We start from the raw sequence: 14,258 nt of genomic DNA, 5'->3' as shown, positions 1-14,258 counted from the left end.
GGGCCCGGCACCCCAATTTTACCCGCCAAATTGTGCGTTAGAACACGTTTGTTCTATCATGCTGAGATGGATGCAAAAAAATTTTAATTGACCCGGGCAAACAAAATCAATTCAAGTTAAATTAAACGCAGATGACAAAGTATTCAATTGACTGCTGAGTTCTTACAAAACTATTTTTTTTCCGAGTGCTTCCCTCACAGCTTGACCATTGGCACTACACACATCCGGTGTACAAGGTGGCTGTTCATGGGCAGCATCCCACATCGCTACCTCTTATTCCCACCCTGGCTCATGTCGTTCTTGAAAACCCACACAAATGTTATGAAAGGACACATGTTCTGATAGCCAATGCAGTGGTGTCAAGACAACACTCCATGCGTTCTATTACGAAACGGAACCTGGCCTTCACTCGCCCAAAGGCATTTTCAACAATCCTTCTGGTGTTTGACAGGTTTCAATTGTATGGTTCCTCTTGTTTGGTGGGCAGTACACTTGCATATGGCATTTGCAAGTTCGGTGACAAAGGAAATGCCTGGTCACAAACCACTACTGGAAGTGCAGGGACACTCTCAACAGTTGCTTTCGGGTGTTTGAAAGTTTCACTTGCAATGAGTTTCCAGAGTGAAGATTTCCCATACATAATCATAGCACCGCCCTGGATAGCCGAAATTTGTGTATCTGAAGTGATACCGGTGGTCCATCATGGCCAGCAGGATCGTGCTATACCTGCACAAAGATGAACCAAAATATTCCAATTATATCTGCGTGCTATGCAGAACATCTCGAAATCCATGCTATCAAAAATATGCAGTTTGAAATATAAAACATTCAGCATTATTAGAGGAATGCGTAAGCGTGAACACAACAATTAGGTGAATGTAACGAATATTTTAATTTTAAATTAGGAAGCCAACAAGTCTTTTGAACTTACATTTTTTTTATCATTTTAGTAGTCTGAAGCATGTTCTCTAGGAGGCGACACAGGTAAACGACAACCGTGCTTTGTGGAAATCTCGTGATGGCCAAAAATTCCCTTATGTGGTCTTCCATGTCCACTGGGGCAGGTATCTTTATCCAGGAGTTCTCGAGGTTTCTAAAGATCGCCGCACAATACTCCTTGTACTCGTGTATTGCGTTCTCGATTGAGTGACCACCAATAGTTCGGCAATGGTTCGGTTTTCGGCAGGTGCGCGCAAACGGTCGAACGCGACGGCAACCCTTTTTTTTTTACCAATATGGCCTCCGTCACAGCGGTGTCGACAAGTTGCAGATCGCTGCGGCACGATTCTACGAGATATATAAATGTAGACACCGAGACGCGAAAACAATTCTTAAAGTAAGCTTCGCCTAGTTTATGCAAGGTCTCTTCAAACCATCGCTGGCTACGATGAAAACGCTAACGAGAACGAGGTGTGGAGCTCAACAAAGTAACGGTGGCGATCAAGTTGAGTGAGTTCGAAATCCTCTGAATTTCTATGTCGCGAAGCTGGCGCGTAACGGCTTCCCTTTGTTTTGTAAACTTCGCTTTTAAGCGCGATGGATTGGCACGGAACCAGACAAGCGTTGTAGAGAACAAATGCGCTCGGCGAACATCTTGAGCAGGTCGGCACTGAGACATTCTAGATGCGGCAGGCCCCATTTTGCTTCTGGGCTTCGGATATGACTTGCAATAACCAAGGTTGCTATGGTAGGTTGCAACGTTGTAAAAGACAGCAACAAACTGAAGCTAGCGGCACCATACTATCCTTATTTCTGCATTTCACTAGCCTTGACGGCAGCTAGAACTTGTAAATGCCTGTTTGTATTTTTCTTATTGCCCTAAAGCTGCTCACTTCAAAAGACGCTGCTATCAACATCATCGGGCCAAATGGCATCTTATTTGCACGTGTGGTAGCTCCGCCGAAAAAAAATGTAATTCAGGAACTTAACGCCTTAACTACTGAATGCCATTTTCTGTGCCCGTGTATCACTGCTATGATGAGGATCGTGTTTTGTGAAGACGTGTTTCAATTAAAATTTTTGAAAACACTTTGAGCGGCCGACTTCGCCTATAATGGTTACATTCTAACGTCCAAGCCACTGAACAAGCGTGGGGGGAAGGGAAAATTAAACATGCCGTGACAAAATACAGCCGTGAGTCGTCTCTGCAGTGCCATACATACTGCACATTTTTCAAAGATATTCAACTTGAATCATCGCTGTTCGTATCCTTGGTTCTATGCTCGATTAAAAGCTGTATTTCTCCGCCCATCACGTACGTCATCTCTTAAACACCCACTTCTATGTAAGTGCTCTTCGGCGCTATTCGTGTCCCCACTGTCAGCAAAATGAGCAATATAAACCAATTTCATCATAAGACAAGAAATTGTTTTAATTCCGTCTATTCACTATAACATAAGTACGTTTTTCCGGCTTCCGTCAGTTTATCTTCCATTACCGCTGTAGTAGTCCTCTCCTTTTTGCGAAAAAGAAAAACTGAATGCGCGGCGAATCCCTCAGGGTGATTCCTTCTGACAATTAGGAATAATAACAAATTTTATGCTTAAGAGATCTACGCAGCTATTTTTTCTGTTCTCCGTGTACTGTTCTCCGAAGACAAGCACGTCTGAGTGCTTGTATTCCACAATTTGAAGTAGAAATAACGCTGGTTTATTTTAGTCTCGGTATCCCTTGACCACAAAACGTGTCGAAAATTTTCATCGGAAGTTCAATACGGTGGTTTGAACACTTCCTATATTGAAGTAGGGTAAAGGTTGTATAAACAGGAACAAAGTGCCTCAGGCAGGCTGGCCGGTATTTCAATAAGTGGCCTAATTTTTCAAACACGGCATTGTCAGCCTTGGCGTGTTAATTTTAACTGGTTAGTAAGGTGCCTTTGGCACTAGATAGGCCAACCTATTCCAAGGACGACCAGTCTGTCTGAGCCACTTTACACCTGTTTATAACACTTTAACCGCGTGGAGAGTTTTCATCTGTTGGCCCCCATCTTTGTTACCTGGAAGAAATGTATGTGATAGCATTTACACTAAAATGATAACCACATAAAATTGTATTTGCGTGACGTGTTTTTGTTATCTCAGGGACGGAAACAAGTGTCTGCCAAAGTAGCAAAATATTTGTTTATTGAAGCACGTAAAAAGATTAGAAAAAAAAAATGGCACGACTATGCCACGTCAAAATGTCCATCCAGTTGTTCCGTTGACTTAGTATTTAAATGAGTTTTTCTCTGCATGCTTTCTCCTGTTTTTTTTTGTTTTTTTGTAAACATCTTCAGTCACCCTCTTTATTCTGCTTGTACAGCGCTCTTTGTCGATTGACTGCTGGTGAATTGTGCGGCTGGAACTCACCCCAGCACGACACGTTTGAAGCAGCTCACATCAGGAAGTTTTCTTTCAAGCATGTCTGAAACGTAAACAAAAAAAATGATGAGCAAAGGCAGCCTAAAGGTAGCAGCAATAAATGTTCTACTTTGCGGTCAGATGAAGGCCAGCTCTCTAGATGTGTTAGGGATATATATTTTGGCACAGCGTATCGTGCCGTCATTACCAGTTCATGAGTGCCAGAAAGTAAAGAATCCCATGCTGCTGAACGTCACTGACTGTGAAATGTAGTTTCTTCAGGCGTAGAGCGATGCCTCTACTTTACATCCGCCAATATCGGTGCCATCTTCTTTTCTTCAAAGCCCTATACTGTGTGTGCCAGTCGATACAATCTGGAGATATTTGAGAAGGCCATGAAAGTTAACTGCTCTTGCCTTAGCCTGAAGCTTATAGTAATTGGCTGAATGGCAATGACTATTCAGATTGTTTTGTAGAACTCACGACAGGATCACCGAAAAGGGATACACACAGAGCTAAACTTCGCTATCCATAATAAAACTAACATTCCTGATAGCCGCAAATTTTTGATCTCATGATGAACATCTGTGTCTACTGTTTCTCACATTATGTTGCGTCCGAAAATGATATACGTAAAAAATATTGCATTCTAGTACACGTTAATGCCGAGTGAAGGAACTCGCATTGAAATTGTCAAAATTTCAGCGCTTTAGTTTTTATAAAATGAAGAGACAGGCCCCCTGAACGCCGATTTCATGATCCTCCATCCTTAACATCCTCATTAAACAAAACTATCTTGATCCTATTTTTCTCAAGGCCATTAGATCCATTAGTCTCCTTTGTACCGTTCATTTGTTCATAGTTCATTTACAAAACAAATTGTCAATAAACTCTTCCATTTATTTGTTGCGCGACAAATACCACCATGACGCCATGCATTTTCAAATGTCATCAGCTCCAGAAGAGCACCTATTATTTCAACGACATTGGTCGCGTGTAACAGTAATATGTAATAGTAACAATAACAATAGTAATAGTAATATTAATAATAGTAATAGTAACATATAATAGTAACAACTTCACATTGACGCGATCTAAACATGCCGTGTTATGAGACACTAGTTGATTTTCTTTCGTGAAGCATATGATTAACAGTTAACAGATTAACAGATGTTAACAGATACAAGTTATCATTGATAATTCCGGTATAGCCTATCTTGCGTCATAGTTGACAAGAGCAACTCATGTCTGAAATAAGATAACGGAAGCACCGCACTGTCGCAAGTCGACAAGACAATGCTTTCAATAACTTCTTGCTTCGTCCAGCATCTTTGAAATCCCACGGTTGGCGCAACGGTAACGTCCACCAATGATCCGATGATTCCGTTGTGAAAAACAAATGCCACACGGCAACTTAGTTCCGTAGCTTTCAGCATGAAGCAGGAACAATGAAACTCACTGCGGTTAATTCATTCTGGTTTGTACTGCGTTTATCTGTTACAATAACTTTGAATACCAATGAAACTCTCCCATGGCGAACTAGGCTTGCGTTGTAGCTTCTATGGGTTGATTCATGAGCGCACTTATAGAACGTTATTCAAAATTACTTTCAGTGCTTCGTAATACTCTTAAGTTTGCGAAAGGAACGTTGCCTCTTCATGAGTGTACTTGCGACTGCCTACTGGTCCAGGCACTCACTTTGCGTTACGTATAGATACGCACGCAATGTTTTTTGTTCGTTAGGTTCCTGAGTATATTGTCTTCGGAAATATGTGCATCTGCTCTTTCCGGAAAATATAACGTTAGATCAAATTATAACACAGTTGATTAGCACATACAACAGTGTGTCAACAACGAGCCAATAGAATTTAAGTTCTGTCAGCGCCCAACTGTCAATGACCAAAGTGTTCACCAGCTAGCCTGTGAGCTGCTAGCTCACAGTAGAATGGGGATCCGTCCAGTTACCATGAGCCAACTGGACGGACCCGCATTCCGGAAAAGAAGGTTTTGCGACATTGTTATCGGCCGCCATCAACCCGGAGAGCGGTTAGAGCGCCCCATATGACTCTAAAGGACAAGTGATGCGCGGTCTCCCATTAGAACGTGGTCTTAATTCATGTGTACCAATAAAGAGAGTTCAAGCGGGCCCGACCCTTACCACGTGTTCCTGCCTTTTTTAAGACTTTTCTCGTTTTGAAATAGCTCGTTTTCGTAATAGCACGTTCCCTCGTCCAGTCTGTCTCCTTAATTTCCCTGAGCTCTATTCTATTAATTACGTGTATTGCAACGTGCATGCACCAACTCACACGGTTGGCATAAATTCACAAATTTTAATTACTGTAAAAGCACGTTTCATTGTATTTTTATAGAACAATTAGAACAGGACGCGCGTAGTAGTCATAACAAATTTCCCCGTGTGCTGTCTAGAATTGGAAGCTAGGAGGCGTCATTTCCTTTTAATATGTCATTGAAAGTATAATATAAAAAATCACCATGCATAGCGCGTTGACAATAACACGGAAAATATGCACCTGTGATGTAGCATACTGATACGTACAATGGAGTCGCCGACTTTCTTTATCTGATCCATGGGTATTCGGTTTTGTTTCTGTTAAATAGAACAACACATATTGTTAAAAGAACAACAACACAACACTCATTATTCAAGCTATAATGTATATCGCTATATTATAAATATGCCAGTTCACTATTGCACAAGTACATAAGTCGAACTGAGAGCAGCTCGGGCAAAGGATTTATTACGCCATTTACGGCGCCGCTTCACGGGTGCTGTCATCTTTTAACATGTGACCGTGCCGACATTCAGCGCATTCGGTATTCCCCGTCTCGATACCATACCATTCATTTTACAATCATAAATATGATATAAATAGTAATATTTGCACTCCTACGGCAGCATGTGATTTCACCTTTACACTAATTTACACGCAATACCTATATCAATTCTGAAAACCTATTTCCGATTGTCCCTTCGAATTATCCATGCTATTTTTGGTCAATCTATCATAGCAGGCACGAGCCATATTTTTACTGGTAAGAACAGCGAGCTTTCTCGAATGGCAAAAATGAAGCCAAATTATGGTCATAGGACCCACCTATGATACAAATATATATTTAAAACCATCTTGCACTGTCTCAATAGCAGTGTTTGAGCGATTAAAAACGACTGGTAGGGCTAATAAGCCGTAAGTATTTTTCAGATTTCCGGAACTCGTTTAGCACAGTTATAATTTATATCACATTTTCTCGATATCAGGAGCGGCTGAGCTTTATCACTGAAGCCACGGCAGTATGCGGTTCAAATCGACCCTCCGGATGATCCAATGTTAAATCTACAGTCTTACCTGGAACTGAATCAATCTCCTGATGAAGCACTTTGATGCCTGTTAGAGAAAGCAATCAATATAGTTAGAACAAGCTTTACAAAAGACAAGGAATCAACAGATAGACGGTATTTCTAAAAACTGACTCGCTATGCAAAGGGAAGAAAAGGGAAATGTAGTGTCTTTGAGAACATCAAACATGCAGTCTTGTCCACATGACATATTGCAAAGAGTAGCACAAAAGAAAACAAAGGCGAGAGGAGGACAACACGCATGTGGTAGCCACAATTTCAGAAGGATCAGCACGGACACAGGTCAGAGGCCGTTTCGCCCATCAAAAACTTAATAATGGTAGAGACTCGGCCTTTTTATCCTAAATACGGCACGAAATAGTGTGAGTAAACACACGGACTGAAGAAGGGTAAAAGACATTCTCCGTTTGCATCCGGAATATACTGCTGTCGAATATGTGAGAATGTTTCTTAGTGGTTTTCCTCGGGCCATTGGGAATTATACTAGAATAAACCACCGCGATGTATCAGTGACTACGACGCTGCGCTGCTAAGCTCGAGGTCGCGGATTCGACCTCAGCAGCAGCGACCGCATTCCGACGGGGGCGGAATGCAAAAATGATCGTGCACCTCGTATTGGGGACACGCTGCAGCAATAAAGTAGTTTCACCAAAACGACCTCTCTCTTCGAATTTTTGAGAAAGCGTGTTATCTCTGTTAACACGATTAACTTTCTAGTACTTCCCATCTCAGTTATTTCTCTCTTTCCAAATTGACCATTATTCTTCGAGATCATCCAGCGTTATATCCTTCTACTTTACAGCTTACTTTTGGTCTTGTTGTCACGTTATGTGGGCTGCAAAAAGTCAACTGAAATAGCCAAGGGCATCACGCAGTGCAGCTGACCTAGTTTTCGATATGCTGTGAAGAATACGACCTCCTGACTACTACGTGAGTTATATTGAGCTTGAAGCCTTTCGTCTATTAAACGAGCTGATGCCACCGGACAAGCCAGTATACCTTGGTGACTAATTGACTACATTGCACATTTAAATCACATGTGGAAATCGATGCCATGCAAAGCACATAAGTTATCATCAGATTACAAAAGCTAAGCAAAATTGTGACGGGTCATTTAGAGTTGTCATATATTTCTAATGCATACTTATTTGTCATAACACCACTTTCAGGCGCAGTGTACACAATTGTGTACGCTCGTATTGTAACTACATTTAGAATGTGTCACGTACTTCTTGAAACACTTGCTGATTGGAACTGTGCTTTAAGATTGAATGATATACGCAAAATGTTTTGGTGTAACAAGTATGAAGGTAGATATTTCGGTATTTTTGCTTTGGTGTATGTCGTTGTACGTAGCGGCTTCACTCGTTTCATTGCTTTTTAAAATGTGTTGCACCAGTCATAGTTTTCAAGCAGCTGGATAGGTGCGTTCCAAGCATCCTAGACAGGAAATAGTCGATGTTCTCATATCTCATGTTCCCCTAGTGAGTTATCGCATGGAGTCCACATTCTGTAAACTCAACAAAACTCACTTAACAATTGAAAACTCTTAATATATTCTGCAATTGTATGCTTTTTATGATTGTGAAAAAGTAGGAAAAATGGTGAAAGTAAGTTTTCAATCAACAGAAATAAATGGCACTTGAAAGGGCCATTTAATCGGTGGCCAGGTGTCTGCTTTGACTGATGGTACTTAGGACTGGTTAGTGGTATAACTTAAATATTATCGTGAAGTCGGCACGTACAAGCTGAACAAATGTTTTCAGCAAATGACGATTTTTTTCTTCTATAGGTCTAGTTGCTTGCTGTGTGCACAGAAAGTTTCCTCTCAAACATGCTTAGCCCCGAGAGCACAATGACCAATTCAAAGTGTTCGAAATCCCAAGTTGAAACCCTAAAATAGGATTGAAATTTCTAAGATGACAAAATATTCTAGATCTGTTGCAGAGAGGATAGCATAGCAGTAGGGATGCTGAACATGCCTTGAACTTGATGTGTAATATTTTTCAGCTTTCAGCTATGCCAAATTCTCCAGTGTTACTGCCACTACTAGCGCTCGCAGTTGTGTAATGTTTCTTCACTTGTACAAAACGGTGCGCTGCATTATAGATGCAAGCCCCGTCGCTGCTTCTCAGTCAACTTTTCTAGATTCCGTCACTTAGTCATTCCACCAGGCTACGCGCCGGTTTGGAGCCACCTTCGTTATTAACAGTGATTCATCATCATGATACTCGCGTTCAATTGTGTGACGAGGAGGTTACGTGGCTGTTTGTCGCAAATTATGCTTAATATTTGGAGCGGCTGCTATTTTCCGAATTTTTCTGTGTGTGTGTTTGTGACATTGTTCGCGGCTATTATTGCGGACGTACGGTAACTTTCTTACTCAGGTATGATAGAGGGGAATGTGACAAAAGCGATTATTGTATATGAAAGGACCACCGTTGCCACCTCAATAAATATCCAGTGATGATAGCAGTGATGGGCTGCTGCATCAGGTAGTGTTGCCTGGCATGCTTGGTCATCAATCGTTCCACCAGAGCATCTCATGCTTTGTCAACGCCGGTGTGTTCCAGACGTTAATCAACTCAGCAACTCGAAGGAAGGCAATTAACTGGTTTAGAATTTCTTGCCTGGTTACCCCGGGCCATTCAGGCACCACTAGGTCTTAAGCTCTCGCGTGTGAAAAACCTTTCTTCTTTAGGCTGTGAAGCAACATCTTTCCTTCCACGTCGAACTGTGCGCAAAACCGTATGAACCGTTCCACATTACCGATTTCACCACATAAGGCAGGAGGCCGTCTTAAATACCTACGCCTGGACATGGCTATTGTGTCTATACTACGGAACTCCACGTATTACTACAATTTTGGAATTTGTTGAAAGCAGCACACATTACACCCTTTACCTTGTTTTGCTGTCTTTTGTTCCTGGCAGAGAATACCATTCCAACGCAGTCAAGCGCTCTGGGAATCCCGGCAATGAACTGCGATAGAAAGAGGAATGTAAACAAGAACGCAGCAATGCAAAAAAATGCACATCAGAGTTACTGTGCAAGAACAAAGCTTAAGATTTCGTTTTATATACATGTGCGAGCTGTCGCTTGAAACTACGCAAGCTATAGCTGTGGCGAATATCTTGTTCTGCGACTAAGAAAACAGGTGAACTTACGAGCGTGTCATAATGTTCAATGACTGTACAATATGACGAGTACAGCGCTCAGTGGTGAGTGCTTGACGAAAATGAGTGAACGTGCGCAAGCTAGAAGCTGGACATGCGATTTTTCAGTCAACTGTTTTCTTGGAGAGTGTTCTTCAGAAAACTCATGGCTGGCTGAAAGCGCCACGAATCAATCAACTACCTTCCTAATAGCTATTGCTGCTAGTCCTTACCAGGAACACTAAAGATGGGCTCACAGAAACGAGAGAAGTTGCACAAAAGCAGCACCCGGTTTCTAACTGGTGCGAAAGACAACACTTCTTTTATTTTATTTTAGATGTTTTCTTTTACTACCAAGTTGTACCATGAGCGTCTTCTGTCTTATCGAAAAAAAATTCTTGTTTGTGAAACATAGCACAAATTTGCCCTTTCATTCGTTGTGCATGAATTTGTCAACATTACTGCAACAACAAACCGCGCAGTGCAACTGTGAGCATAATAAGGAATAGCCATTTGATTTTCACAATAAATTAGTCAAAGGAACATGTTACAATTGGGTCAATAAAAACAGCCAGTGCTCATGGTGTGTTGTCTAGAGAGATAAAATTTCGAGGCATACAGAAGTTTCGCTATATCCGCAAAATCAACTATGAAGTGCACTGGCGTTCCACTAAACCTTGTACTGCACTGCAGAAATGAAGCATTGAGGTAAAAATATAGAGTAGAACGATCAATGTGATTTTGTAGTACATTTTACACATGAAAAGCAAGAAGCTACTGCTTGTTACGAAATGTTTGCTGTAAAGATATGCCTTACTCCACCATGTCCTACCCAGTTTTAATTCCCCTTTAAGTTCCCCTTGAAATCAGTTCTGCTGAATCCCGCAAGATGGAGTAAGTATCATGAAAGGGACAAATTTTTCACTTTCATGATACTGCCTCCACCTTGCGCAATTCCGCAGTACTGATATGCCATAATCTGAAGTCTGCAAAGGAATCAGGTCAATATGTCCAATTTCGAGTCTAAGTTGCCAACAATCGCCACTGAGAATGATTCTTCAGTTTATCCCGAAGTATTATTTTGATGTTCGCTTTGTCACTGCAAACCTGACTTTCGAGCAAATCTGTTTTCCTTCGACCAAGTCTCGCTGCTTCTAGAAGAGGCGGAATGACATGCGTTGGCCTTCTATTTTTTCTCCCTTTAACAATCTTACTCTAAAATGAAGAACAGAGTACGGAGTTTACCTGGCGGATGTAATTCAGCTGCAGGCCATCGGCTTTCCTCAAGCAAGTTGTCACTGTCTCCAAGTGTTCGTGGAGGGTTTCCCGCGCATCCTGTTCTGGCACCACCAAATCCGCGAGTTTGCGGATTACGGCCATAATGTTTCCAACTGCAGAAAAATTTTATACAAATATTTAATTTTAACTAGCACTGTACTTTCAAAAACCAAAACATGAAGTATATATTAAGGTAAAGTCAGGCGCAAATTGTCGCATTACACTTCTAAGCTTTCAATAAAGTGTGGCTAACAAAGGTAAGCAAAGGTAAATATTGTTACTGTGCGGGGAAGCTAACTGAAAAAAGAAGGATCTACTCCGTTGCAGCATTGTAAGAAATAGCAAAAGCTTGTACAACGCATAATTTTTTATAGTACAATCAACAAATGACAGGTGAATACACGAAACATGAAATAATTCATAGGTAATCCCAATACGGTATACCACGTTGTTACTGCGATAAGCCGTCACAAGTTCGCAGCGTCAATCAACGGTGTAAAGGTCACTTGTCGCTTTTTATAGCAGTCGTCTTAAGGGAGCAGTTAAAAAGATTAGGCTATATGTATTCTACGTATCCGTTGTAAGAAATTCTTTGCAGCTTCTAGCAGCTCTACGGGTAATGATAATTTTATTTCTTTCGCATCTCTGTAATGCACTGTATTTGACAGTGCCATAGTTTACATTCACGTACCCAGAACGACATTGCGGGGCTATTAGCACCATCAGTGACCCCAGTGGTAGGTCCTAGCAACAGCGGCTTATAATTCTTATCACGAGAAACAGCAGACTGTGGAGTCGACCCGGTAGCTCTGTTTGCTAGCAGAGTACCCGCATCAATTGTGGATCTCGCACGTTACGCTAAATACATACTTGAAATTTCCTGAAATAGAATGCTTGATGATAAATCTATTTCTACATCTCTATTTTTTGTCATGATTGTAGACAAAAGGCTTCGTGATTTTGTTTACAACTCAAAGGAAAGGGAATACAAAAATAATTCCTAAAGCACACAAAAAACGCGAAAAATTATAAAGATTTAAGACGCTTACTTCTTTAGCACTTTCTGAAAATGTCACCTCTGTACGTACTTGTACTGAGTCAATAAGTTCAAATGGTTTGGCAGACATGAGAATATGTGATACTGACTCTCAGGTTGCTGAAGTGTTAACTACGCAAAATTGTAGCCGAGTGAGCCTATGACAATGTTCTGGATCAATTTGCAATGATTCCAAGTGATCTAAAACGTTTTAAAGGTTTGTTGAAATCACGGTACTTCATGGTTATTCAAGTTTGATGAGTACATATATCAATGTTGCATTATTTTTTGTTTGTTTTTCGTTTTCACCCTCTTCAGTGTTTTGCGTTAAGAATAAAATGTTAATAAGTTCCCTTTTAAATTCTTCTTGCGTAGACAACCTACTTGGAAAATGTGATACAATTTTCTTTGGTAAAATTTTCTATGCGACCTTAGATTCCACAGGCTCGAAACGATTTGCTCGCTACGCCTTGGCCACTTTTGAGAGCTGTACACAGATTTCTTCGAATAAATATCGGCATTATGGCTATTCTCAGTGATGTCTGTCATGAATGCGGATGGCGACGGGCATTCGTGTATATATAGAAAGAGGTATCTCACGTGTTCTTCATATAAGTTTGATGTGCCTACATGACATGCGGCAATTTCCGTAGCTACCTTGCAGGAGGTCACTTTCACCACTATATTGCCTATGAAATTAAATACAGTATCCTCCGACTACAATTGCCCACAGCAAACGTAAACGCCGCCTTGTGCTCCTTAATTGTAAAGAACCATTGTCTCGGAGTTCCTATTAATCAGGGCGTCTACTTACATCACGTACTGCGTATAATGGCTCCTGAGGAGGTGATTGTTTCCTGCGAACCAAACCTTTGTTGCCCTAGAACTGTAGGTAAAGTTATGACGAACGCACATTTGGAGCTTCAATTAGCAGCCTACTGAGAGGCCGTGCGGCCCCAGTGACATAACCTGTGTAAATTTCACAAAGAGTTCACTATTTCTATTGCAATACGTGGCAGATGTATTGCAACCAACATGGACCCAATAGCCTCATTTACATGAGCATGAGGCGAGCGGGTACAGTCATTAGTGCAGCTTGACTCGACCTCTTTTACAGGCATCTTGCTAATGAGATTGGGCAAGTCAAGGCACCCCTTATAGGTGAATTAGTGAAACTCGCGTTGGCGCACGCTCGAATGGACTCGTTAGCGTTGGCATGAACCCGACGATCAAATTTACCAGACAAGCCGACTCGACGAGAGTTTATCAGGTTCATTAACACCTAGCTAATGTCGTGCAGCGGAAATGCACTTGACTGAGACAGGCTCAACTAAGAAAACAGAAGTATGCACCCTTTGGGAAATACCGACTATTACTACCTGTGCAGGAAGTTGTTTTCAGCACTGTCAAAGACCCCATGTTCACTCTGCCTTCAAGAGGGATCGCTTGTGAACTTTTGTGAAACATATTACACCGTGGTATGCTTTTAAGTTTCAGTACATCGTTGCTAACCAGCCGCTGCAGAGCGCAGCATAAAATTTAACTAATCGTTTGCATATAAATAATTGTTAACTACACACCTACGCTGGGCGTCATATCGACCACGCTTTCGCATGAAGTAAGAGGTATGCAAGACCAGATAACCGCCGATCTCTTGGAGTAGCAGAATGGTGGCCTTGGAAAGGACGTCGCAATGACTGCTGAAATGTGTAAGATCGCTCACCTACGTCAACCCTTCTTCTTCTCGCTTTGCCCATTTCATCATTTTCTTCCTCCTGTGCATATGATGCAGCAAGCAGCGTGCCACAGCTCAGAGCCAGAACAAACGTGAACTTCATGCCTATTCCACCTGAGTTGCAGCGAGGACCCCCCGTTCCCATACGCTAAAAACCAACAAGCTCGGCTACAACCCCCGCCTGCGCTTAAATACTCTCATACGCATATAGCTACAGAGGGGAAGAGAATACGTGAGCGACAGTACTAGTGCGTTTGTGTTTTTTTTTTCAGTGTCGCAGACCAGAGCGTTTTCGTCACTACGGCTGTGAAACCTCTTTTTTATTTTGCTCATTCAAAAA

General features: G+C 41.6%; 1 protein-coding gene across 1 annotated transcript; it reads right to left on the bottom strand.

The window, feature by feature from the left end:
- Window positions 1–3,109: 3,109 nt before the first annotated feature.
- LOC125940722 (uncharacterized) lies at window positions 3,110–14,093 on the bottom strand. The gene is made up of 6 exons (XM_049657190.1): window positions 13,907–14,093; window positions 11,115–11,260; window positions 9,619–9,696; window positions 6,704–6,742; window positions 5,896–5,946; window positions 3,110–3,402 (listed from the first exon to the last, which is right to left on the bottom strand). The coding sequence occupies exons 1-6, from the start codon at window positions 14,061–14,063 to the stop codon at window positions 3,373–3,375; spliced, it is 501 nt and encodes a 166-aa protein (XP_049513147.1). The 5' UTR covers window positions 14,064–14,093; the 3' UTR covers window positions 3,110–3,372.
- Between the last annotated feature and the right edge of the window lie 165 nt (window positions 14,094–14,258).

Source organism: Dermacentor silvarum, chromosome 10 (genome assembly GCF_013339745.2).
Source record: "Dermacentor silvarum isolate Dsil-2018 chromosome 10, BIME_Dsil_1.4, whole genome shotgun sequence".
Taxonomy (NCBI): Eukaryota; Metazoa; Arthropoda; class Arachnida; order Ixodida; family Ixodidae; genus Dermacentor; species Dermacentor silvarum.
The sequence above is the reverse complement of the archived record's forward strand: the minus strand, read 5'-3'. Positions and strand labels throughout refer to the sequence as shown.